General features: G+C 38.3%; 1 protein-coding gene across 2 annotated transcripts in view; it reads left to right on the top strand.

The window, feature by feature from the left end:
* TRAPPC9 (trafficking protein particle complex subunit 9) overlaps positions 1-25,275 on the top strand; it is a 655,570-nt gene that overhangs the window by 11,873 nt on the left and 618,422 nt on the right. For both annotated transcript variants that reach the window (XM_075920070.2, XM_075920072.2), the window contains exons 3-7: positions 9,670-9,815; positions 12,303-12,431; positions 14,115-14,141; positions 17,830-17,951; positions 20,121-20,246. In XM_075920070.2, coding sequence (XP_075776185.2) covers positions 9,670-9,815; positions 12,303-12,431; positions 14,115-14,141; positions 17,830-17,951; positions 20,121-20,246 — 550 coding nt within the window. The remainder of the gene's footprint in view (positions 1-9,669; positions 9,816-12,302; positions 12,432-14,114; positions 14,142-17,829; positions 17,952-20,120; positions 20,247-25,275) is intronic.

A 25,275-nucleotide genomic window follows, 5' to 3' on the forward strand; every position in this document is an offset into this window, starting at 1 on the left:
GACTTTTACAAAATCTGTACTGAGAGTGGTGACATGAAGGGAACATTACAAGTAGGCTTGGCAGAATTTGATATTTTTATAATTTCAATGGATAAAATCTGTTGAAAAGGATTAAAATTGTCAATTTAAAATTTTCACAGTTTTGTGGGAAAATATGTGGGAATCAATTATTTGACAGACATCGAGATTCAAAAGATCAGCTTTAAAGCTATTAAAACATAATTTTTCAACATTGCATATTCTATAGCGAAGTAAATATCCTTAAATGATACTCTGGTATTTCTCATACAGCATTTTTCTTAGTTGGCCTATCTCTGAATTTAGATTATCATCAATGGAACTCGTTTTTTTCCTTAATTGTGCATGTGTATGTTGAAATTAATGTTTAGTGACATTTTCTGCTAAAAACCTAACCACCTAATTACAATATTTGTGTTGGAGAATTAGCTTAAAAGGGAAAATGTTGCTTAGCAGATAAGTAGGAAGTGGTTGAAAGAAAGATACCTTGTTGATTTCAAGGCATAGCACTGGGAGTCCTATGTTCAGTGCCTGGCAGAGTCTGTCAGCCTGTGATCCTGGGTAAATCAGTTAATATCACTGTCCTTCCGTTTCCTCATCTGTAGAATAGAGATAGAAATGTAGCTGTGTTAGTCTGGTGTAGCTGAAACAAAATACAGGACTATGTAGCACTTTAACGACTAACAAGATGGTTTATTAGATGATGACCTTTCGTGGGCCAGACCCACTTCCTCAGATCAAATTGTGGAAGAAAATAGTCACAACCATATATACCAAAGGATACAATTTAAAAAAAGGATACAATTTAAAAAAAAATTGTACTTGAAAGGGAATCCTCTGAACTGGCATTCATGCTAAAATTCGACACTCTCCACAGAGGAATTAACAAAGACTCCAACTATCTTACACATTACAAAGATAGCTTCCCCAATTATCACCTCTAATACTATTAACTCACAGACATCTTACTTTCCCCACCTATAATATCATTAACTCACTGGCATTCACCTTCCTCCCCCCCCCCCCACATCCCCCTTCTGTTCTGTAATGTGATTTGTCCTTTTCATGTGTGTTCATTTTTTTTTAAATTGTATCCTTTTTTAAAATTGTATCCTTTGGTATATATGGTTGTGACTATTTTCTTCCATTATTTGATCTGAGGAAGTGGGTCTGGCCCACGAAAGCTCATCATCTAATAAACCATCTTGTTAGTCTTTAAAGTGCTACCTAGTCCTGTATTTTGTTTCTGTAGAATAGAGTTAGTAGTTCATGAAATCATGAGGCTAAATTCATTAATGTTTATAAGGTGCTTTAAAGACTTCAGATGGAAAATACTATAGAAACAATATGTTTTATTTTATTGTGTCCCTCGCCGGTTAGTGAAGAGAAGCAGAGATCAAAGCAGTTACATGATCTTAAATGGACTGGGACAGTCAAGAGGAGGGATTAGTAGGCACATTAAAGCCAAGACTTGAGAGCAATTGGGGTCTACTCACAATTAATAAAGATAGTGGCAAACGATGTAGCTATTTTGAACTGGAAAGACCCAGTTGTTAACTATTGGGCTGTGCTTCATTTTTGATAGAACCCTCTGAATAGCCAGAAATTAATACTGGGCAAAGTAGGGGAGATTGTGTAGACTTTTCAACCTCAGGCTATCAGGGAAGATGCATTCTCAGAGGTATTAGGGAGGGTGACAGGAAGATGTCCTACTCATTGAGAGACCGCTGAGAGAGATGGTGGTGCCACAGAATGCTACATTATAGACAAGTTTCATATTCTTGGATTGGTGTGTTACTATTGACTGTGTGTAGTGTACAGGTTGTACCTCCCTTAACTGGGATTCCCTAGTCCAGCACTTTTATGGTCTGGTACTGACCATGGATGTTCCTGGACCATAGAGCCCAGGAACAGGGAGGTCTGGTAGCGGGGCAGGAATGCTGTAGGGTGACTCAGCTGGGAGCCCTGGTGGGTGGGTGGGTGGGTGTGTGGGTGGGGGGGGGGACAGGGAGGAGGAGAAGAATGGGTGGCCCAACAGGGAGCCCTGGCGCCAGGGTCAGTGGCCTAGCGGCTGCGGAGCTCTGTTCTGGCGGCGGTGGGATGATGGCATCTAGAGATGCCACCCAGGGGGCTGAGGCAGCAGAGGGGGCAGGCTGGTGCCCTAACCCATGGGCAGCCTGTGTCAGGAGAGGAGGAACCTCCCTTGGTCTGGCAAGTCCCCTTGTTCGGGACCAGTCAGGTCCCAAGGGTGCTGGATCAGCGAGGTCCAACCTGTACTCTGCTTCTCAAGTTCATATGAGAGACTTCCTGTTGAAATCGTTCCCTCCTTGACCATTTCAGCCACCTCTGGTAACTTTTACTAGGTTTACCCTTTTTTCAGTTTTTTAAAATAATAGCATTTCTTGTCTATTGAGCCCAGATTGTTTTAGTGTTTTGTTATTCACATCAAGTCAGATGTGTTTGAATGGGTACTGTTACGTTGTCTATTGTGAATTGATAAGATATATACTTAACATCGTTACTAGGTGATGAGGCAGAAAGATCCTGTGTAGATGTGTTGCTTTTGTATTAACATGTAGTAGGTGGGTTTTGATCACTACTCTTTTTGTCAAACTGTGTGAAATATCAATACATGTATATGTGGTTATTTAATTTTTTCTGTTCTTGTATCTCTCTAATTTTTGTTTTGTTTTCCTTTTTTCCTTTTCTTCCCCCCCTCATACTGCCTTGTGAGTTTGTTGTTGGTTCTGAAAAGGTAGGCTGTGATAGATGGTATTTAAAATAAGTTAGTTTTCATATGCTGCCTTTCCATTCTGTCTTCATTACATAGTTCAGTATTGCTTTGAATGTTTGTTTTTCAGTACAACTAAGAATTACTGCTGAACCCTTATTACCATGGGTTCACTTTTTGGCTTCTGGCAATTTTGTTTGGTGGCAATGCTGATTTTTTTTTTTGTGTGTGTGTGTGTGTAGAACACACACAATTTGCTGAGATGGCTGCTGATCTCTGGAAGCTGCTTTATTTTGTAAACTCCAAAGCCATGAAGCTACTGCCTATGTTTGTTTTCAGAATTCAAAAGTTCTGTCAGTGATGGAAATTAAATTCAGTAAACTGGATATTTAAAGGCTCAGTGTTATGAACAGCGACATTCCTTGTTATGCATGCTAACATGAATTGGGAATAGACTGAATGTGGTTGAATTTTTTTTTTTGGCAGCATTTTGCATGAAGACTTTGCCAATTCATTTTGCATGGTTTTTGAACCTTCACTTTAGTTTTCCGTGACATTTTGAAGATTCAGAAACTACTTAACTTTTTTGCTAAGTTGTTTGTGGTAAAATTTGTTTCTAGTTGGAAATTTAACGATTTGACACTTTTGCCCATTCAGAATTTTGCACATAATTATGGCAGTCCACCTTGGGCAGTTTAATTGGAGACAGTAAAATTGGGACAAAACAGAGCAATGTGCATAAAGTCAAATGCATGGCTGTAATATATATATGCACCAGATGTACATAAGATCAGGTAGGGGGGAATGACCCTGCTTTCCAGTTCTGTCTCCAGAAATGGCACAGAGATGTGTGTTGTCCTGTACATGCTAATTAATAAGGTGCTTGATGTTTAACCAGAAATTTGAACATCCAGAATAAGGTAAACAAGCTTGAAGGCATAATGGTGGCTCTTAGTAGCAAACAAGCAGTCTGTTTTCCACCAGTACCTCACAGTGCTCCCAGAACAATACTGGTTCTTAAGATAAAAGATGATTTTGTTTCTTAAAAACATAAGAGCTATAGCATAAAGATATTGAAAGCCCATTGTAAGCCAGCCTTGCGGTAGTCAACCACATGTAACTCCAATGAATGGGGAACATTCAAAAATTTAAATTATGTGAATCAATGGGGGCTCCCATAAAACCATGTAGTACTGTAAATAACATTCTTTATGGTTTGGGATAGGATTGGTGGACTTGCTTCCATGGAGTGATTTTTAATCTGATGTCTAAAGTATTCACTGTCCATCAAAAATCTTGGAATGACATGGGGAAAAAGGAAGAGAACGCAAGTAGAATTGCTCTCTGCTGATGCCACTCCCTCTGAGACAATATAGAAAATGACTCTTAACGCCTGTCATTATGTGGGAATTGACTTTGGGGGAAGGTATAACCTCTATAGTATATTGTAAGATTTTGTACCAGTTTCTACACCACCTACCCATCACCAGCTGGGACAAATAATTTTTCAAGATTGTACATTGGGGGAAGTGACAAAAATGATTATTTTATACAATAAATCTTTGATTACAGACAAACATTTTTCAGTCTAATTCTGAATTAATGTTTTTATTGATCCTTTTTGTAGCTGGGTAATTTAAAAAATAAAACCAAACTAAACCCTCAAGCATGTGGTGAATTAAGTTTTGTTGTCTATGTATTGATGGAGGATCTTATTTACGTAAACATTCACCTTTTGACTTAGCAGAGACACATTTGTGTAGTATTAAAGTACAAATTGGAAAAAAACCCTGCATATTGTAGTATCCAGGTGATGAATTTTTATAGTGGTTAATTTAGTTCTTCATAAACAACAAATTACAGATCTAGTTATTTAAAATAGGAGTTTTACATGGGGATGACAATTATATATGAATAGCATTTATTGATACCTAGGCTTTGCAGTAAGAAATAGGCTTATTTGTTTTGAATATATAAAACCAAATGTCCCCATGATAAATAATTTCCTAACACAGCTGAGCACATCTTTGGTGTGAATCAGTTGATGGGACACTGGACTGGAAACCTTCACACCTGGTTCTGCTCCTGCTCTTGCAAATGGCTGGCTAAGTGATTTTTGGCAACTTGCATCAATTTCTCAATCTGTAAAGTGATAGTGATACTTGCCTGCTTCTGTAAAGAACTTTGAGATCTATTAATCAAGTGTAATATTTATAAGCTAAATATCAATCTGGAAAATTTTAGTTATTGTGAACGTCTTGTGATCTTACTGTTGGGGCGTAATACATTTTATTTAAATACTTTTTTCATGGCTTTTGGGAAGCATTTTCTATTTTAAAAGCAGAACTAATATAATTGCTATACACTAACTAAACACTTGCTCTTGATTTAATTTCATGTGTAATCTTTGCAATCAAAGGAATACATAAAGAAACAAATGACAATATCCAATGGAGCTAAATTTGATTATTTGCAACACTGGTAGAACAAGTGAAAATGAGTTTGCTTACCATAGTCCAGATAGCAGGAAGCAGAAACACCTTGCTTTTCCTTTTTTCATGAAACACATTATTTTCTAATGTATTAAATCTCTGGAATGATATAGTGGAACTGTGCATTACAATTAACTGCATTTTTTATTTCTGCTTGGTGTCATCTTAAATTTTACACACCTACATTGTAAACTATTGTTGCTAAACTACTGATTACTAGCACTTTAAACTGAAAATTTGCATCTTTTGTGAAGCGTAGCTCTAAGATATTTGTTAAAATATCTGTTACAAGTTATTTTGGCCTGTTCTTCAAATTCACCAAAAGCTTGGATTCCTGCCTATAACATCAGTACAGTAAAACTCCGATGGTCCGGTATCTGATGGTCCGGCACTCCTAATGGTCCGGCATCATCAGGAACCCAAAAGTGCTCCAGGCAGCCGGACCATTGGAGCTGCTCTGCCCCCAGCTTTCCTGATTCAGCTGCTGCTAAAACTGAATAGCGGCTGAATCGGAGAAGCCAGGGGCAGAGAAGTTGGAGTGCCGCTGGATAGGTCCCTTAGCGCTGCCCCTCGGGGCTGCGGGACCAACCTGGCAGCACCCCAGCTGTCCCCGATTCAGCCGCTGCTGAAACTGACCAGCGGCTGACAGCAGGAAGCCCCAGGCAGAGCTGCTCTGCCCCAGCTTCCTGGAATCAGTCCTTGATCAGTTTCAGCAGCAGCTGACTTAGGGACACCTTGGACAGAGCAGCTGGGGTGCTGCTGGGTTGGTCCCCTTTGTGCTGAGGTGCGGTGCTGCAGGGACCTACCCGGCAGCGCCCCAGCTGCTCTGTCCCAGGCGTCCTGATTCAGCCACTGTTGAAACTGACCAGTGGCTGACTCCAGGAGGCCCGGGGCAGATCAGCTCTGCCTTGGGCTTCCTGAAGTCAGCCGCTGATCAGAATCAGCAGCGGCTGAATCCAGAAGCTTGGGACAGAGCAGCTGGGGTGCTGCTGGGTTGGTCCAGTAATGCCGAGGAGCGGCGCTGCGGGACCAACCCAGCAGCACCCCGGCTGCTCTGCCCCAGGAGTCCCCAAGAGCAGCTGGGATGTTGCCGGGTTGGTCTCGCAGCGTCAAGGGTCGGTGCTACCGGACCAACCCGGCAGCACTCCAGCTGCTCTGCTGCAGGCGTCTCCGATTCAGCCGCTGCTGAAACTGACCAACAGCGGCTCAATCAGGGACGCCTGGGGCAGAGCTGGACTATCGGAAGGGGGGGCTATGAGGGGTCTGGGGTGGCATCCCCCCACCCCACCCCAGACCCCTGATAGCCCCCGATTCCGATAGTCTGGCATATCTGATAATCCGGCACCCCCTGAGTCCTAAAGGTGCCGGATTATCGATAGTTTACTGTATTTGAAAAGATACTAGTGTCTTTTGATGACAATTCAATATATTGGTTAATATGGGAGAGAAGTACTAGGATGAAAATTAATTAAAAAGTCATCTTTCTATTTGAGAGAAACTGCAGATCATAATTTGAAAGAAAAAGTAATGCCAACTGACCTTAATTCAGGTTAGTTCATAAATACACTTAAATCTAAGTTGAAATGTTCAGGATTCCTTCTACTTTAAATTTAATTCTGAAATAACTTTGTCCTTAATGCAATATATTTGAAAATACTCACTATTAGAATCTAGGTTCTTATTTAATTCTTAAATGTGAAGGTTGAATTATTTATATAAAAGGAGATCAATTTGTATAGCCTCAGTTAACTGACTTGGGATTGATGATTATTTCATTTAGTTGCTAAGTAAAAGAGTGGTTTTCAGGGAAGAGAAGGCCTGACCCCAATCTGATATTTTTAGGAAACCTTTATATGAATTATCAAAATTTCCTGGTGCTATATAAACATTACCTAATCATTTCTATACATTTCTACATTCCTATATGATTGGTAAATGGTGTTATCCCTATTTAATAGTTGGTGATACAGAGGTGGAGAGGCCAAGTAACTTGCCCAAATTCTCTCAGCAGCACATCTCAGATTATTACTGAGTTTCATTTTTGTACTCAATCCATGCTATCTCTCAGTGATCCAGAAAGTAGTGAAACTAATTAGAGAAAAAGCAATCCTGGAGTTACTATACTATTTACCGTATCACATTCATTAGTCCATTCATTTGTAAGTTAAGCCCCCAAGATGAATAAATAAAAATGACAAATTGCTATAACTCTTTCATAAACTGACCCTATATTTCAGCGGTTGGCAAACTTTAGTTCTTGGCTTGTCAGGCTGAGATGCTTGTGCATTGGGATGTTTTGTTTACTTGGAATGTCTGCAGACATGGAGCCCTGCAGCTCCCAGTGTCTGCCATTTGCCATTCCTGGCCAACAGGCGTGGACTCTGTGCCTGTAGACGCTCCAGGTACACACAGTGTCCTGACGTGTCTGTGGCCTACCCCAGTGGGTTGGGTAACTGAAGTTTGCCAACCCCTGAACTACAAGGACAATGTAGACTGATCGATAAGCAGACTCCCGATCATTGATGTGTCACTTCTTTACCAAAAAAAAATTGGCTTATGAATGAGTATATATGGTACTCATTTGGAGGAAGGGACTGAGAATATGCATGACAATTATAAGAAGCTTAAATTAATAATACAGAATACCAGTTTCAGAATTTATGAGCACAAATATATACATATTGAGAAACATAATGGAGAAGGAGGCAATATAGAATGGGAAAATACATTAAATCGACCAGTGTGGGAAAAAATTGGGTCACTTGAAGGAAATGGTAAATAATAATGGGTTTGAAAAATGGAAGGAATCAGAAACAGCTGATGTGTTTTCAAGAAAGTCTGTTCACTGATCTGAAATTGTGAAATAAATCTGTGGTAGTGGAGAAGAGGGAGGCATCCATAATTAGCTGCTCAGTAAAACATAGTCATGGAAGAAGAGGAAAGACCTAAATAACTTGAAGAAATGTAACCTTGGAGAGAAGATCCTAGGAACACTGGGAAATGTATCTGAATAAGATACACATATTGTAAAACTCTGTTATGGTATTAGGATTCGCGTGTACTTAGAAATATGGGTGAGTGACAGTTTTACTCAGCCTTTCAGATGGATGCTTTTTTAATGAGAGTGTTCAATTATGAACGATGCAAAATTTTCAGCCTGTGGAATATTTAGGTATGTGCTTGAAGGCAAAGTAGAATATATGATGATTTACTGAGAGGCTCTGAGGATATCTCTCTGCTGATACTTGAGGCTGGTCCATGCCACCTGACTTGAGTTTGAAAGGTTTGGCCTCTAGGGCTATTTCATTGAAGTGTAGACTTCTGTGCTTGGGCTGGAGCCCAAGATCTGGAAAACCTGTCACTTTGCAGGGTCCTAGAGCTTGGGCATCTGCCCTAGCCTGCAAGTCTATAGTTCAATAAAATAGTCTTGCAGTCTGAGTCTGCTGGAAAAGGCCAGCCATGGATTTTTTTTTATTGAAATGACATAACTTAAGAGGAAAAATCACCTCTGAGTGTGAAAGATTTTATCTCCTGTCTCGAAGCATGGGGAACCCTGAGGGGTACTTCGCATCTGTCCCATTCACCAACTTCTTTCTGAGAAGTTCTGGTTAAGGAAGGCTAGCATCCATACCACATCAAGAATCCATTATCCAGATTAATTACTTTTCCAGTAATTAATTCTGTTGAAGTATCTATTTAGTTTAAAATTTTCAACAAGCCGCCTTGTTCCTTGTAGCTTTCTTACTTTACAATGACTGGAAAGAGTTATGTGAATGAATGCCCTGTGGTGTTCTATAGCTAAATGTTTAGACGATCTTTTACTTAGTGATAAAGTGGGGTTTTGAAGACAATCCCATATTAGCCTTTGGCTGAAATGATGGTGACAATGTTGGTCTTGGAGGCTAAAAGTGAGAGTAAAACTGGGAAGATGCTTAGCTCTTCAACAGATTCATGGATAGATAATCCATCCACTCACAGAGAAGAATAAATACTAGTGTGCTATTTTAACAGGCTGTTAGTTCTATAGAGCAAATATGTAATTAATAGACTATGAAAAGAATTATCTTGTTTGTCAGCATCTTTCTGTATTTAATAATGTACGAGTAAAATTATTTTTTGAAAGGAAGGCTTTCAGCTTATTCTTTCTATGTACAGCACTGCTATATATTTTGAATATATACAGTCTATATATTTCATCAATATTTCTTGGGGGTGTTTCGTCTTTATTTTTCATTTTGCTCAATACTGTGGTTTTAGCTTATATTGGGCTGTTTGCTCAGTGATAGAAGATGGATTGCCATGTTAATGTCTCCATGATGCAAAAGTGGAGGGAAGAATAAAAAGATGTTACTCAGTTTTTTGAGACAATGATTTATCATTGAATAGAGGTATTCTAGGATTTAGTGTATACTGTCTTTTATATTGCAGACATTATAAGAAGCGTTGTCAAGGTCGGATGCGGAAACATGTCGGTGATCTCTGTCTTCAAGCTGGGATGTTACAAGATTCCTTAGTACATTATCATATGGCTGTGGAACTTCTGCGGTCTGTAAACGACTTTTTGTGGCTTGGAGGTAGGATTAATTGATTCTGATAAAAATATGCTTTAATATTCTGGTACAAAGCTTACAATATGAAAAGGAAATAGTGCACTTAAAAAATCCCAATAAAATGTGATTTAAAAATCAAGCCAAAATAACTAGTGACTAAGAATGTAAGGAAAATGCTTTTTTTTTAAAAAAAATAGAAAATGAGTTTAGCATATTTGCAGTATAAAAAATGTTATTCTGTAGGAGAACTTCTTCATGAATGATTTGCTTCTGGTTTTTAAAAAGGTGATCTTAGTCCTCAGGTGTCTAGGTGTGAGGAAAATATTTCAAATATTGCCTATATGAAGCATAGTAAAAATGGGATGAAAAAAATGTATTTCCCTGTTAGGGATGTAAGCAACTAATTGACTAGTTCCTTGGATAGTTGCTTCCCTCACACCCTTGCTGCCTCTAGGGAATCAGCTGGCCTTGCTTGTGCTAAATTCCCTCCCGCCCCCACGCCCCTCTATGCACCAGCTTTTTAAATGTATTAAGAACCTATATATTTAAAAACCAGAAGCTCAGCAAGGGGGACCCAGTGTGAGCTTGCAGTCAGCTATCCTGGCTCATGCAGTCTTCCCCCTGCTGCGCTTCAGCTTTTTAGATGTATTAAGAGCCTGCTTAATGGAAAATCCATTGACTAGTCAATTAATTGATTAAACTATATTTAACATCCTTAGTTATTGTGGCTTCCAAACTCACATATATTTAACTTACTTCCTTTCACCTCATGAGAATCAGTTTGTCGCCTGGTTTCCCTTCTTTTGTTGTGCTGCTGTTGGATTTCTCCTAAGTGCATAAGTGGTTTTTAGACTCTTACCTGCTGATTCTTGTTCCTCCAAAGAATCATAGAAGTGTAGGGACCTCAATCTAATCCAATCCCTACTGTCAAGGCAGGGCTATACAATAATTAGATGATTCCTGACATGTATTTTTCTAAACTGTTTTTAAAAACTTCCAGTGATGGAGAGTCCACAACCTCCCTAGACAATTTATTTCAGTGTTTAGGAAAAACTTCCTGTCAGGGTAGTTTAATGTCCAGCCTCAACCTCCCTTGCTGTAGTTTAAGTCCGCTGCTTTTTGTCCTATTTTCAAATGTTAACAAGAACAATTTTTTGCTCCCTCCTCCTTACAACAAACTTGAAAACTTATGTACCCTCACCCCCGGTTTTCGTAAGTCTAAATAAACCAATTTTTTCAATTTTCTCTCATCGGACATGCTCATACTGCCACCATACCTACACTCTGTTTTAGTGCACTAGCTTGATTTGAGCTCTCATAATGAGGTATATCACTTTGAGCTGGAATTTGCACCTCAAAACGTAAGTATACTCTTGCAGACTTTTCTTTATGATATTTTTCTTCATGACTCCCCTTTCAAAAGATTTAATAGCTTCAGCCGCTCTTCTTCTCGTCTTTTTCCTTTTCCTCTTGAGAGAGGAGCAATGGTGCTTAGAATGCTCCTGTTCCAGCAAGGGGGTGAGCCGCACAAAATGTTTACTTTTGAAGGATGCAGTGGTATACCTGCAGCCAGGGCCGGCTTTAGGAAGTGCGGGGCCCAATTCCAATCAAATTTTGGTTGAGCGCAAAAAAAACCCAAAACAAAACCAACCCAGCACACAAAGAAACAACTCACAGCCCCTTTAAATCTCCAGCTACAGGGCAGAGTCCCGCCTTCCAGCCAAACCCACAGGCCGACTCCCCCTCCTGCGGCGCACAGAAGCCGCCGCACTCCTCCTGCGGGGCCGACGCCCCCTTCCGCAGCACGCCCGGCATCCCAGCGCACCCGACACAGTCCCAGCTTTATGGCGCGGTGCCCTCTGTCTTTAGGGCGCGGGGCCCTTTTAGGCGCGGGGCCCTATTCAGGGGAATTGGCCTAAAGCCGGCCCTGCTTGCAGCTATACACGTTACACTTAGTGTGTACCATTGATGGTGGCAAGGAAGAGCAGTGCTGGCCTCTACGCTGATCAGGTAGGTTTAATTCTATGGCCTCTCCTTTATGACAGGTTGCTGAAAGAATCATGATGGAAAGATCTGTGGGGCCAAAATAGAATGAGTTGCATTGTGGTTCCTGTGCATTGAGTTTCAGCACTACTCAGGTTTGACTCCATGATCCTTGAACACACTGAGCAGTGAGATTGACAATCCTGATCCTTCTTGCCACTGCTTTGAGCTGACTTCTGTATCAAGTCTTCCCTGCCTTGCCTTTTCAAGCAGCCCATGTTCCTTTTCAGGGATTGTGAATGAAAGAGCATCTGGGCAAGACAGAGGGGCTGAGTATCGTGTGAATTTGTTGGGTGCAGCAGGGATGGGTTTATGGGGATTGATTGATGATGCATTCAGTGGAAAAAATGTCCATGCATGCCCAACACAGAGTGAGGTTTTTGAGGCAGTTATAGAATTATAAACTATAATACTTCATAAAATGTAATGAATGGTTTTGTTTAATGATTCTTTATCTTTAATCTCCAGCTGCTCTTGAAGGTTTATGCTCAGCATCCGTTATCTATCATTACCCTGGTGGCACAGGAGGTAAAGTGGGGGCGCGTAGGTCACAAGGTAGTTCTCTTCCCCCTGAAGCAGGAAACAGACACAGACCAGGTAAGTCCTAAAGAGAGCTTCTGTTCTGATTTTTTTTCCCCCAGATGTTTTATAATGGCAACCTATAAACTATAGTTCTTTCCCCTACGTAATAACATTTTCATACAAGAGTAAAAATGGTATTAAATAGAGCTTTTTCTTAAGACTGACTTTTATTATAAAAATTCTATAGTTTTGTATTGATATTAAGAAATACGTGAAAAAGAATTGGTCAGTTTTTTTCTGGTTGTTAAGATCAAGATTCTACTTAAGATTTGGCTAAAATAATTTGGGGGTAGGAGTGGAAAGGAGAGGTAATTATCCAAAAAGATATAAATGGTGTGAGGGAAATATCCTTATCAAACACCTATGTTCAATATGCAAGGCTTTCACTGTTCCTTATTTAAGGACTTGTTGAGAAAACCTTACCACTGTTTAAAACTTTGCATATATACTCTAAAAATGTCTGCTACTTTTATGAGTTATATTAGAATATTGAATTGTAGTCCATATCAATCTTAAACAAATCATATTTAGTACGTCTCATTAAAATAACTGACAACTTGCCATTGTTGAACTATAGTATGCGTTTAGTAAACACTGTTATTGTATAGATTTTATTAAATGGGTTACGCACTCTTCTGCGGAGAGAGTGCTTGATGACAATTTAGAGTTTAAAAAAGCCTCCTCACTCCCTTGTTTAACAGCTGATCATAAGTTGCTTTTAAAATTGTGATCAGAACTAATAAATGTTTGTCCAGCTAGTTCCATAACCTGTTAAGATGAATCTTACAAATTGGACAAAATGGTATAATCTCATTTGCTAAGCACCCAGTTGTGGAGCACACTGCTTCTCAGTACAGTTTTATAGCCAATATTGCATGAAGTCTCATTACTGAAACCGATTTTTTAAAAAGTATATTACTGTAATTAAGTGATAGTTGTCAGAATAACTAAACAAAGCACATGTTTAATGTATTACTTTCTTCATTTGTTTTGTGATTTAATAAATTGCAGTGCCTTGTATATTTAATAGACTGTTAAATACAAAACTTAAATTTCTTAACTTTTCAGTAATGCTCTCTGCATCAAGTAAAGAACATTATTCATAGAAACAATTAGCATTTTAATTCAGTCTGTTATCTTTTAAGACTGGGAATTTCTGAAAAGGGTGTAGTAATCTAGAGCTGTTATTTTACAGTACACAAGATACCATTAACTAGCTCCAGTTATTGTCACTGCCCTTTTTGGGTCTAAATAAATATATCATTGTGGCAGAAGATTATTTATATTCAAGAACTTAAAAGTAGAGTGTTTCATGGAGGCTTGTTAGCAAAAAAAGTGGTGGTTAGTAATAACAATCTGCTGTAATTTGACTTGAAAATATCAATAAAAATCCAAAACAAATGAATTTTGGTTTGGGCTCAGAGCTATCATAACTTTTTCTGAATATATAATTTTTTAAAAAGGACATTTAATATAGATAATTGTACAGGGTAAGGTAAATATGTTGTAACCAAATAATTTATATCATGTGACCTCATTCAAGTTGATAGACCATTGTTTTAAACAGCAATGTCTGTGCTGTATTTTAATACTTTTCCTGTAATTCTGCTCGTGCCTGACGGTAGTTGTAAAATATATTGCAATAAATTACTTCGTTGGCTTTATTTTTAAGTCTGAATTTTTCCCGCCTTCTCCTAGGGGCACAAGAAGTCCTCATTGATCCAGGTACTCTGTCTTTATGCTTGTTTTCTGACAAGCTTTTTGTGGCATTTTTATTACTTGTTTTGCCTCCATATGGATGATTGTTTCATTGATTATTTCAGGGATGATCTAGACCAGTGGTCCCCAACCTTTCGTGGCTGCCAGGCACCTGGGGGCGGGGCCACGCATGTGCTGCGTGCCCGGGGGCGGGGCCACCTACGCACCCTGTGCTTGGGACCAGCACCGCGCATGTGCTGCGCGCCCGGGGCAGGGGCCGCCCACATGCCCTGCACCTGGGGCCAGCATCGCCCATGTACCGCACACCTGGGGCAGGGGCTACCCACATGCCCGGGGCCGGCACCACACATGTGCCACGCGCCACGGGCGGGGCCAGCCCAGATGTTTTGGCAGGCGTTATGGCGCCCGCAGGCACCACGTTGGGGACCGTTGATCTAGACAGTGTTTGGTCCTGTCATGAGGGCAGGGGACTGGACTTGATGACCTCTTGAGGTCCCTTTCAGTTCTAGGATTCTGTGATTCCAGCTAAATGTTCAAATTTGGTTCTGACTTAGTATCAGTTTGATAACAGCTGGACCTGATTTGCTTCTATTTAGTTTTGTGGGCGTTACACACTTCTGAAAACCAGGTCCTAGATGTCTCAAGTCTGTTATTCAAAACTTGGTAGGCATTCCTACCCAACCCACTTCAGTGGGATTTATTTCTGTTTAGTAATATGCATAGAAGAACAAAACAGTAGGTGTTCAAGACTGAGTGTGTAGGCAGTTGAGTTCAAAATAGGCCAGTTAGGTGCTTTGTAGCAGGAATTGAGCACTTCGCAACAAGATGTATTTAATTATAATTTCATAATTTTCTATGCCCTCAGTTAATGTATGAAACACCCAACCAATGTATTTTGGTTTTTCATATGCAGATTAGTTTATTCTGGGATCAGTTGTTTTAAAACGAAGAGATCCAAAATAAGGTAGAAAAAATGCTGTTTATACAGAAATGACAGTAGAAATGTTCCTTTGTTTTAAAACTAGTACAGATTATAAAGACTGCTTGTTACTTAAAAACAAACACATGCCAAATGGGTCTCCTTAAATTGAAGTGACCATTTAAAATAGTTTGTCACTGTTTAAAGTTTTATATTTAAGTCAAGATCACACTTCCTTAATTTCATGACAGCTGTTTGTGGCCTAATTGCTTAGAATTAAATGAAAAATTGTCCAATTGTTTTCATATGATCAGTATCTTATTTGTTCCTGTGTATTAGTACTACTCTGTAAATGTCTAAACAGTGTTGACTCTTTGGTTTAGCTGGGATTCTTCAATAGCTTTTATTAAATAAGCTTTCTCACAAAGGAAATTGATGTAACAATGTAAGATTCCCCACTTTCTCCTCCAATTCTGCTACCCTGACAGTGACTTGAAAAAAGCAAGCAGTAGATTTCAGTTCTGTTACTCATGGGTAATGGGGGTTTCCAGTTAATTAAATGTGCTGGTTAACAAAGTTTATTGCTCTTCCCCCAACTCCTACCGGGAGATCCAACTCCAGGCAACTCGAGGCAGGCTGAGGTGGAAGGAGGTGCCTGCTGATATGAGCCGCAGTGCTGGTTGTTAGAAGCCCCGCAACAGTTGGTTGATGAGGCAGGAGTTAGGCGTACATGTGTGACCATCCAGAACTATTGTGGTGGGGGGGGCGGCTAATGCTGATTAACAAAGTTTTCCATTTAATAGCATGCTGGATAACATAGCTTTCATGATATATAGAATCATAGATAAATAGGTACTTTGATAAGTCATCTAGACCAGTCCCCTGGACTGAGGCAGGACTGAATATTATCTTCCAAACTATCCTTGTCAGGTGTTTGTCTAATCTCTTCTTAAAAACTTTCAGTGATGGAGATACCACAGGTAATTTGTTCCTTTGTTTAACTACCCTATAGTTAAGTTTTTCTACTGTTTACCCTAAATCTCCCTTGGTGAAATTTACTACTTCTATCCTCAGTGAGTAAGGATAACCGTTTATCACCTTTTTTTTATAACGTTTTGTATACTTGAAGGTTTTCATGTCCTTTCCTCAGTCTTCTCTTTTCTAGACCAACCAAAATCATTTTTTCCAGTCTTTCCTCATAGATCATGTTAATGATCTTTGCTCTCCTTTGGACTCCTCATTCCACAAGGAGTAACGATAGTTCGAATTAGGATCTTTAATTCGAATTACCTAGTCTGTGCTGCACGTAGCCGTGGGCACGGAGTTTGGACTAAGGGGGATTTAAAAATGGCGGTGCCCGGGAACATGCAAATGAAGCCCGGGATATTTAAATCCCGGGCTTCATTTGCAACTCCGCTTGCTCTCATTACCCTACCTAGCTCGAACTAACGAGCTAGTGTAGCCGTACCCTTAGAGACTAAGAGATATACTGGGTCATGAAAGCTCATGACCTAATATATTTATTAGTCTCTAAGATGCCGCAAGATTACTTGTTTTTAAAGTTACAGACGAACACAGCCATGTCTCTGGCACTTTTCTTTCACTGAGTGGATTTTTCAAGCACAATCTATATCAAAACAGTTCTCCTATGTTACACACCCCTTCAGTATAATTTTCTACAATATTTTGCTATTTCATTGATGGAATAAGTTGGAGTATAGGCCTGTGAATGTTGGAATAATCAAAACACATCATACTGTAAAAACTTGATGTGCAATATTAACTAATTCATCAGTTATCACTCTATTCATACCCTTTATCTAAAGATACATCTACACTGTGGTGCCATTTTGGGATACTTCTGGTATCTCAAAATAGCTATTCTGCATTTTGACCGCATATCCATTATTTTGAAATATCTTTTGAAATAACTGGCACACTATTCCAACATCCTTGTAAACCTCGTTCTACAAGGATTAAGGGGCATTTTGGAATAGCGGTTTAATTCAAAATTTGGCGCTGTGTAGACAACACCAAGGTATGAAATAAGCTATTTCAAAATACACTCAAAATAAGCTATGCAATTTACGTAGCTCAAATTGCATAGCTTATTTTGAGCTAAGGATGCAGATGCACCCCAAGACTGTCCACTGGTTACTAATGGGGAACACAAAGTAAGTATTAGTCCTATCATTAGGAGAGATGCCAGAGAGTTGGAGGGAGTGGTTGCAAGATGTGCTTGGTTAGGGAATCCTAGATGTGAAGTTGCTTCCCGTGTGTTGGCCTTGAGGATGTTTTGCAAGGCTTATTGGTTTACCTGACCTCAGAAAACCACAGGAATTTGGAGAAATTAATTTTAAAGGATTTGGGAGTGTTGTGATAGTGAATTTGGCTGAATTTATGAAATTTGTATAAAATTGTTCATCTTCTCAAAGCTAAATTTTGTAATTTAGATTGGGTTGTGCTTTAACTCTTGAAGTAATCCATTTTTTTAAACAAAGTCTGAGTATCTGGAGACCATAAATTCATATATTTAATGTTCTTTCATAGCCAGATATCTGTATCTTGTTTGACTTTTTCATGAGTGAATTAATTTTTAGTTCATTTTTAGCAAGGCCTAATATTATACAGTCATTTTCACTCAGCCGGGACATGGCTTCTTTCTTTCTTTCTTCATTATGTACACTTCATTGAATCTTATTTTGTATTCTAGCTTATTAGTTATATTTATTAACTAGAAGCGTTCTGTTCATTCCTTACTTTGTTCCACTGTAGGTGCCCTCACTTCAAATGGTATAAATGCAGATACCAGTGCTGAAATAGGACGTGCCAAAAACTGCCTTGGCCCTGAAGACATCATAGATAAATATAAAGAGGCCATTTCTTACTACAGCAAGGTAACGTAAAGCGCATTATGGAAAATGTCTATATGTGCATAAATTCCAGTGTACTGTCAATGCATTTTTGTCGGTGTTAAAATCACCTGCCTTACAGTAAACATAAATGTTGTCACTTTCTTTTCATTTGTGTAATGATCTAATTATGGTGAAAGAAACACGAGTAACTTATAACAGTACAGCACACAGAGCCTGCTCTCTGACGGGATCTGGCCATTTCTGAATGCTGGTTAAGCCTTTACACCACAAAGTATGGTGTTCTGTTGAATTGTACCATGTACTGTACCATTTGTGCCTTCGGTCTGTAAGCTCTGGAAATTAATATATATTTTTAGATAGGAGTTTTAATGTATTGTTTTTATAAATGCCAGTTATAGAAGGAAAGTTCTTTGTTCATTAGTGATGGGCACAGTTATGCTTTTGAATATCCATGCATATAGTTCTATCGTTTTTGTCTAAATTCCCATTTATATCAGTCACTGAGTATCCTCATCTGTACTATAGATAAATTTCATCATAGTACATAACAGTGGCTAACTATATTGTAAAACTTGTTCAGTTCTGTCATCTCCTCCTTTAAATGTCAAGGTATTTATTTTTCAATGTTCTAAAACTGAGTTTTAACAAATGGGTTTTAATGTCATATTTGCAATGAAAGAAGACTATCCAAACGAAGAAAATAGTTATATACAGGTAGTGAAAATTGCACTGACCAGTAATTAAATTTGTTCTTGTTGGGGAGGGGGGAAATCAGATGAAAATGACTATTTAGTAATTCTTTTAAGGCTGAATTCTACTCGTTATAAGAACTTAACACAACTGGGAGGTATCTGTCAAGAAGGAAGGTATGTTATTAAAAGTAGTGGTTAGAGTCATTGGACTTAAAATTTAAAATCCGACCCTCCTACTTCCAATGTAACATCTATTATCCACATGTCACAAAGTAAGGCAAGTAATATGTCTGAAAGGACTCCTCTGTGACTGATTAAGGTTTAAAATGTCCAAGGCAGACTTTCCTCTGCATCCTAATTCTCACTTTCAATTATCTGTAGGCAGAATGGTTTATAGTTCTGTTGCAGAGACAGCAACACCTGCTATGTCATTTTGAGTATCCTCTTTGTAATTCTAGGAAGTTCTTTATAGCATCCTCCCTCTGATTCCATGCTTTGTCTTCCCTCTGTTTATTGAAGTATCTGTCCTGCCCTCAGCAGATGTCAGTTGAGAGTGGGTCTGAGGCTCTTACACCTTCATTCTGAGTAGTATTTTCCCCTTACAAAATCCTATTCCTATCTCCTTTCTAATAATAATAGTTGAACTTACTGCTCAGTCTTCAGTTGACAGTATATGCAAGCTGTATCTTTTATAGCAGTTGACTGTATTATTTAGTAGAATCAGAATTGGCGGAGTGCTTGTCTGGCCCAGGGAAAATTTCTAAACAGGTCAACTCTCTCTGTGTGCATGCACCCCCTCGCCGTTAATTTTGTTAGTTTGAGTATATAAAGCATGATTTTTTAGGACATATTCTGATCATTACTTAAAAAATGAAAATATATAGGTTGGAAATTCACTCTTAACTATTTTATCTAGTGTTAATTTTGATGATCAAAGAACTGATTTTTTTCATCCTCTATCATTATTATTTAAATAATTTCAGATGGTTTCTAATGAAGTATTTTGAAGACACACAATATAAACTCTTGGTACAGTGTTTTAAGATGCCATGGTTTTAAAAAATTTTAAACATCAGTTGTATATATTGACATGTTTTGGTTGTGTCAGTTATTCTGTAGACAAATATAATCTGCAATATTGTGAAAATATTCTAAACGTCTCCCTCCTCTTATGAGTTCTGAAATTAAAGTTTTGCTTTCAGGCTCAAATTTAATAAATAAGATGAATGAAGGAGGTGAAGATATTTAGTTTTGCTTCATAGCTTTCTAATGGATGATCAACCATTTATTTTTGCTCTTGTTGTTCATTAGCTTGCATCATAGGTTGTAAATCAAACACTGTAATCATTAGTGTTCAGATTTAATTTGTATGGATTTTGGTGAAGTGAAAAGAATAAAATGAGTGAGTTGCATGCGCAGAGATATTTTTCAAGCCTGAGGAAGAGAGGCATGCTTGTATATTAAGGCACTTGAGTTATTTTTGTTTCTTCTTTTCAAGTACAAAAATGCTGGTGTGATTGAGTTGGAAGCCTGTGTGAAGGCAGTGAGAGTCCTAGCAATACAGAAAAGAAGCATGGAAGCTTCTGAGTTTCTTCAGAATGCAGTTTATATCAACCTTCGTCAGGTAAGTATATATGCTGATTTCTTTTTTTAAACTGAGAATGAAAAAAATTAAGGGGTGAAAAGTCCTTGAATTTTGGGTACCTTGTTTAATTATTTTTTCTTGAAACTAATGCTCTTTAGCACCTTGCATCCCATGATCTCAAAGCTTGTTAGAAACACTAACAATTCCATCTAAAATGAGGAAGCTTTGTGTATGAGATTGAAGACTTTATTGGTGATGCTCTTCAGGTGAAGAATAAAAGTTTCTTAGGAGCACCTTGCTGTGAGAGATCTTATTGGAAGGCTATGCTAGATAAAATTGGCCACATTATCAGTCATATCATACCTGTAACTCTTTAGCTGAGTCTGTGATCTATAAGGTATGAAAATTATACAATATAGTATATTTTATTTTTATTTTTTACAAAAATCAGTCCACTGAGAACAAGACTCAGAGCCCAGCATAAAAATATATCACATGACATGAATAAGTGTGTCATGGTCTAGATGGTACTGGGTCCTGCGGTGAGGGCAGGGGACTGGACTTGACCTCTTGAGGTCCCTTTCAGTTCTGGTGTTCTGTGAGTGTTAATTGGACGATTTATCAGCTCAGACTACGTGATCCTTGGAAGAAAAATTGTTCTAGGAAGATGTCCTTGAATTTGTGGAATGATTCCTACCTGCAGTTAGGTGTAGAAAACACATCTTTAACAGGCTGATAAAATGGCAGTGGTCACACCACTCAGCTGTCACTTGTGGAAGGGATGTATAGTCCTTCCTTGTGGGACCTCTGAGAAGGTGAAGATCTGTTACTGTACAGACAGTTTTAGAGGCAGATGCCAATTTACTGTTAGAATGCGCTACATTGAGCAGAATGCGCTACACTGAGTCCTCTAGCTTGGTAGTTGACTGAATGGAAAAAGTTCTTCTGAAGAATGATTCTTGGATTGTGTGTTCTGAGGACAAAAGAGTGTCTGTCCCTGTGTTTAGAAAATGTATAACAAAGATCTAAATGTATGTGGTGGAGAAGAAGTTTCTATTCATGCAGGACTCTTCAGTTTGGCTAGGAAAGCTTTTGTAAAAATATTCAGTGACTGAAAGTTGAAAGGTGGTATTTGGAATAAAATAAAGTAATTAAGGATAATTAAGTATTAGAACAACTTATCATGGCAAGAAGTGCAATCTTTATCACTTGAAGTCTTTTATATAAAGATGGCTGTTTTAGTAAAAGAGATGGCATAGGTCAATGAGAAGTTGTGGCTTGATGCAGAAATCCCTAAGTGAATTTCTTCAGTTTGCATTACAAAGGAGGCTAAACTAGATAATTTCTTCTGGCCTTTCAAATCTATGAAAAATAGATTTAATTAATAGATATCAGTGTAATCTCCGTGTGTGTGTGTGTGTGTGTGTGTGTGTGTGTGTGTGTGTGTGAGATATATGTATGTATGTATGTATTTATGTATATATAATAAAATGTTTGTTCGTCTTCTCATGCTCTAATCCACCTCAGTCCTGAGTGGCTTTGGAATGGATTCTTTGTAGACATTCTCTCCCTGTCCCAAGGAGTCTGTAATACCCTTCTTCTAATGTATGGGAGCCTTTTCCCGCAAGGCCTCTTCCTTTGTTTTTCTAAATGCCAAGAAATTGAAAACAGACAAGTTGTTCATAATGTACATACATTTATACCACCTGCTACAGTAGGAGGTCAGAACATAATAGTTTTTCAGCATATTTAAGTTGATGGGATAAGCATATGAAATCATAACTAAGCTAAGATAATATAAATAATGTCAGATGTAAGCTAAGATAATATAAATAATGTCAAGCATCAGTAAGTTAATTGTCTCCAGTGCCAAAAGTAAGGCCTCCCAATTGTCTTCATATGTTGCACAGCTGTCTAGATGCATTCTATCAGAGGAAGGCAAAAGAATTTGCCAGACAGTATCTGGTTGAATGGGGTACATGGTTCTGACCTGGGAGTCTATTCTTGTGTTTATAGAAATCTGTAAGATAGATGAAATATTATAGAAGGTTAGAGTCTTGTTTCTAAAACTGTCCTAACACTAATCTTGAAATTTTGCTGTTGTCAAAATAAAAAAATGAGGTTGACATTTACTTAGTTCAGTAAGTTCTAGTATTTTGTCAGTGTGAGAGAATTTAAATGTTAGAGTAAGTATAAATGTCTTCCATGGAATGTTATGGAACACATCTGTTTTAAGAAAAATCTTGAAAATACATGAAACAGGTGACTTTTTTTGGTGCTGAGAGAAATCTTTTCACTATGTGGTAAAAAGTCTGAGGGGTAGCTGTGTTAGTCTTTGCAAAAACAATGAGGAGTCTTGTGCTACCTTAGGCTATGTCTAGACTACGCAGAATTTTCGAAAGAGGATATTCAAATTCTGCAGGAGCGTTTATAGAAGAAGTTGCTTGTGTTAATGAAGCTAATTTAGTAAGTGTGGAAGTGGGTTTTGTCTAGTAAATACTTCATTACGTAACTTGTTAAAAGTGGAGTCTTTTGAGGTTGTGGAGAGGAAAGTAAGATGATATGAAAATTGAGACACTATCTTAGGATAAACATCAAACATAATTGTATGTTAAGGTATATTATGGGATGAAGAATTAAAAGAACACACACCACTGGATGCATGGAGACATAGAGCCCTGTATTTCTGGACAGAAGCTCTACCCAGACGGCTTGTTTGGAACTTTTCAGGGGGTTGAAAGGATATTTGAATTTGAAGAACTAGCACTTGGTTTTTGGGGGGAGAGAGAGAAGATTTCTTGGTTGGCTCCTTTGAGGAGAGGAAGCACTGCTGGACTCCATACATTTAGACTGTCTAAATTAGTGTAAAAAGTCATAAGACTACTAAATTTTGTTGTTTGTTTGTGTTAGGTTTATGTGGGTTAAATAAAAGTCTGACTAAACATTAGCACTAGAGACACTGAAACTGAATAAGGTCTGTGTCTAGGAAGGACCAGGTAGTGACAGATGTTTCTCTTGAACACCTATACTTTTTGCCTTTACATATTCTCAATCCTAGAGTCACTAGTGCCTTTTTTGACTGATGTTGCTTTCCTGCCTTTTAAGTTATCAAATATCCATTTTTTGTATCATAGTTATTAGTTAATTGAAATCTTCTGTTATGGGTTGTTTACCCAAGATCTATTTTATGCACTAGGTGTCAGCAGTGATACATTACAAGAACTTGTTGTTACTTTTTACTGGGATATTACAGAAATGAAATATTGTCTAATAGTCTGTGTCCTTTTCCAACACAAGGCACTTCTCTTTATTTAACTTCATTGTATACTTTACTATTAAACAAAAGAGAAATAGTGATTGAACAGTGTACAATGTGCAGCAGCTGTGTAAACTAGAGAAAGCTGGCAGGTTTTGATCAAGTTAGTTCTTTTGTAGAATTTTATGTCCTTCAAGAGTACGCTTTTCACTTACTGCTTTCTGACCGCATTGGGGTGTATGCTTTTGCTCAGAAGCATAAAGATTAATGTTTAAGTTGTACTTAGAAATTTATAAAATCAAGGAAGTATTAAGCTCAGATGACACTCCTCCTTTTTTCTGAATTTGTTAACCTATTGAAAAAGATTTGTAAATTTACAAGATGGTATATCTGAGTAACTATAGGAATTGTGTATTCTTGACACTAGCGTTCCACGTGTATGAATGTCATTAGGACTGTGTTTTTTTGTTTTGTTTTATTTTTTAGAATTAATTTTTAGCAATTTGAGATTTATATGGATAGGTAAATATAGGGGGTTCTTGAGGCTTTCTCCTTGTACTGTGAGCAAGTTATATTATTCATTACAGTAGTGTATATATTGTACGCCAGTAGAATCTATGTGGAAAAATTAATGTGCAACACATTGGTGCTCTTTAGAAATGACACTCCCATAATTCACATTATCATTCTGTGTAAACAAGCCCTTTTCAAGTAACCATTTCTGATACTTTTGTGGCATTTATTAGATAATCACTGGTTTCATTTCTTGTAACAGGATGTTACTGACATATCAGTTGAAAACCTAAAATTAGAAGATATAAATATAAATGAAGTGCTAACAATGGCTTAGAGAAGGCTTGAGGAGTTGTTGACTAATAGAATGGTTGCAGTAGTAATGATAAATGTCACCTTTGTGGGCAGTCCCCCCCTCCCCAAAAAAAAAATCTAGAGAGAGATGATTTTAGTTTGTTAGAAAGTTCCTTTGGACAGCAATGCTACTTTTCAAAAGAATATTGATCCAACCTATAGTTGAATTCAAGTCAGTCCTTTGTATGAAAATATAGTAGAACAGTATTACTACAGGGTGAACCTTTCTAGTCCAGCACCCTCAGGACCTGACTAGTGCTGAACCAGAAAATTTGCTGAACTATGAGAGGTCAGTATTGTCTAGCAGCGTTACTAACACTTCCATTGCTTATTGGGCTCTTACAGGACATTTAGGGTATTAAATTAGAACTAAATAATGGCACAGAACACTGTGAGCCAGGAGTGATGGCTGTAAACAAACTTTATGGGACTATGGGAAACTTGGCCACACCCACGATAAGTGGTCATTCAGCTAACTAAATTTATCATGGATTTTGGTGGACCAGAGAGTTGCTGGACTAGAGAGGTTCAACCTGCATTGGTTTAAAGCCAGTAACATCTCTGGTTTCTTTATTTAAAAAAAAAAAAAGGATGGGAATTGGCAGAAAAAGAAAGACAGCATTGTATGAATAGACTTGGTCAGTTGAAGTTGTATTGTAGTTGGGAATGTTGTTGTCGTTCTGTAGGCAGTTTCATAGTACCATATGCTGTGATCCTGTCACATTTAATTAACTAAGAGTTTGGCAGATATCTACAGGCAGTCCCCAAGTTACGTACAAGATAGGGACTGTAGGTTTGTTGTGTTGAATTTGTATGTAAGTCGGAACTGGCGTCCAGATTCAGCCACTGCTGAAACTGACCAGCGGCTGACTACAGGAAGCCTGAGGCAGAGTTTCTCTGCCCTGGGCTTCCTGGAATCAGCTGCTGATCAGTTTAAACAGAGGC

The sequence above is a fragment of the Pelodiscus sinensis genome, chromosome 2, assembly GCF_052426305.1.
Source record: "Pelodiscus sinensis isolate ZL-2025 chromosome 2, ASM5242630v1, whole genome shotgun sequence".
NCBI lineage: Eukaryota > Metazoa > Chordata > Testudines > Trionychidae > Pelodiscus > Pelodiscus sinensis.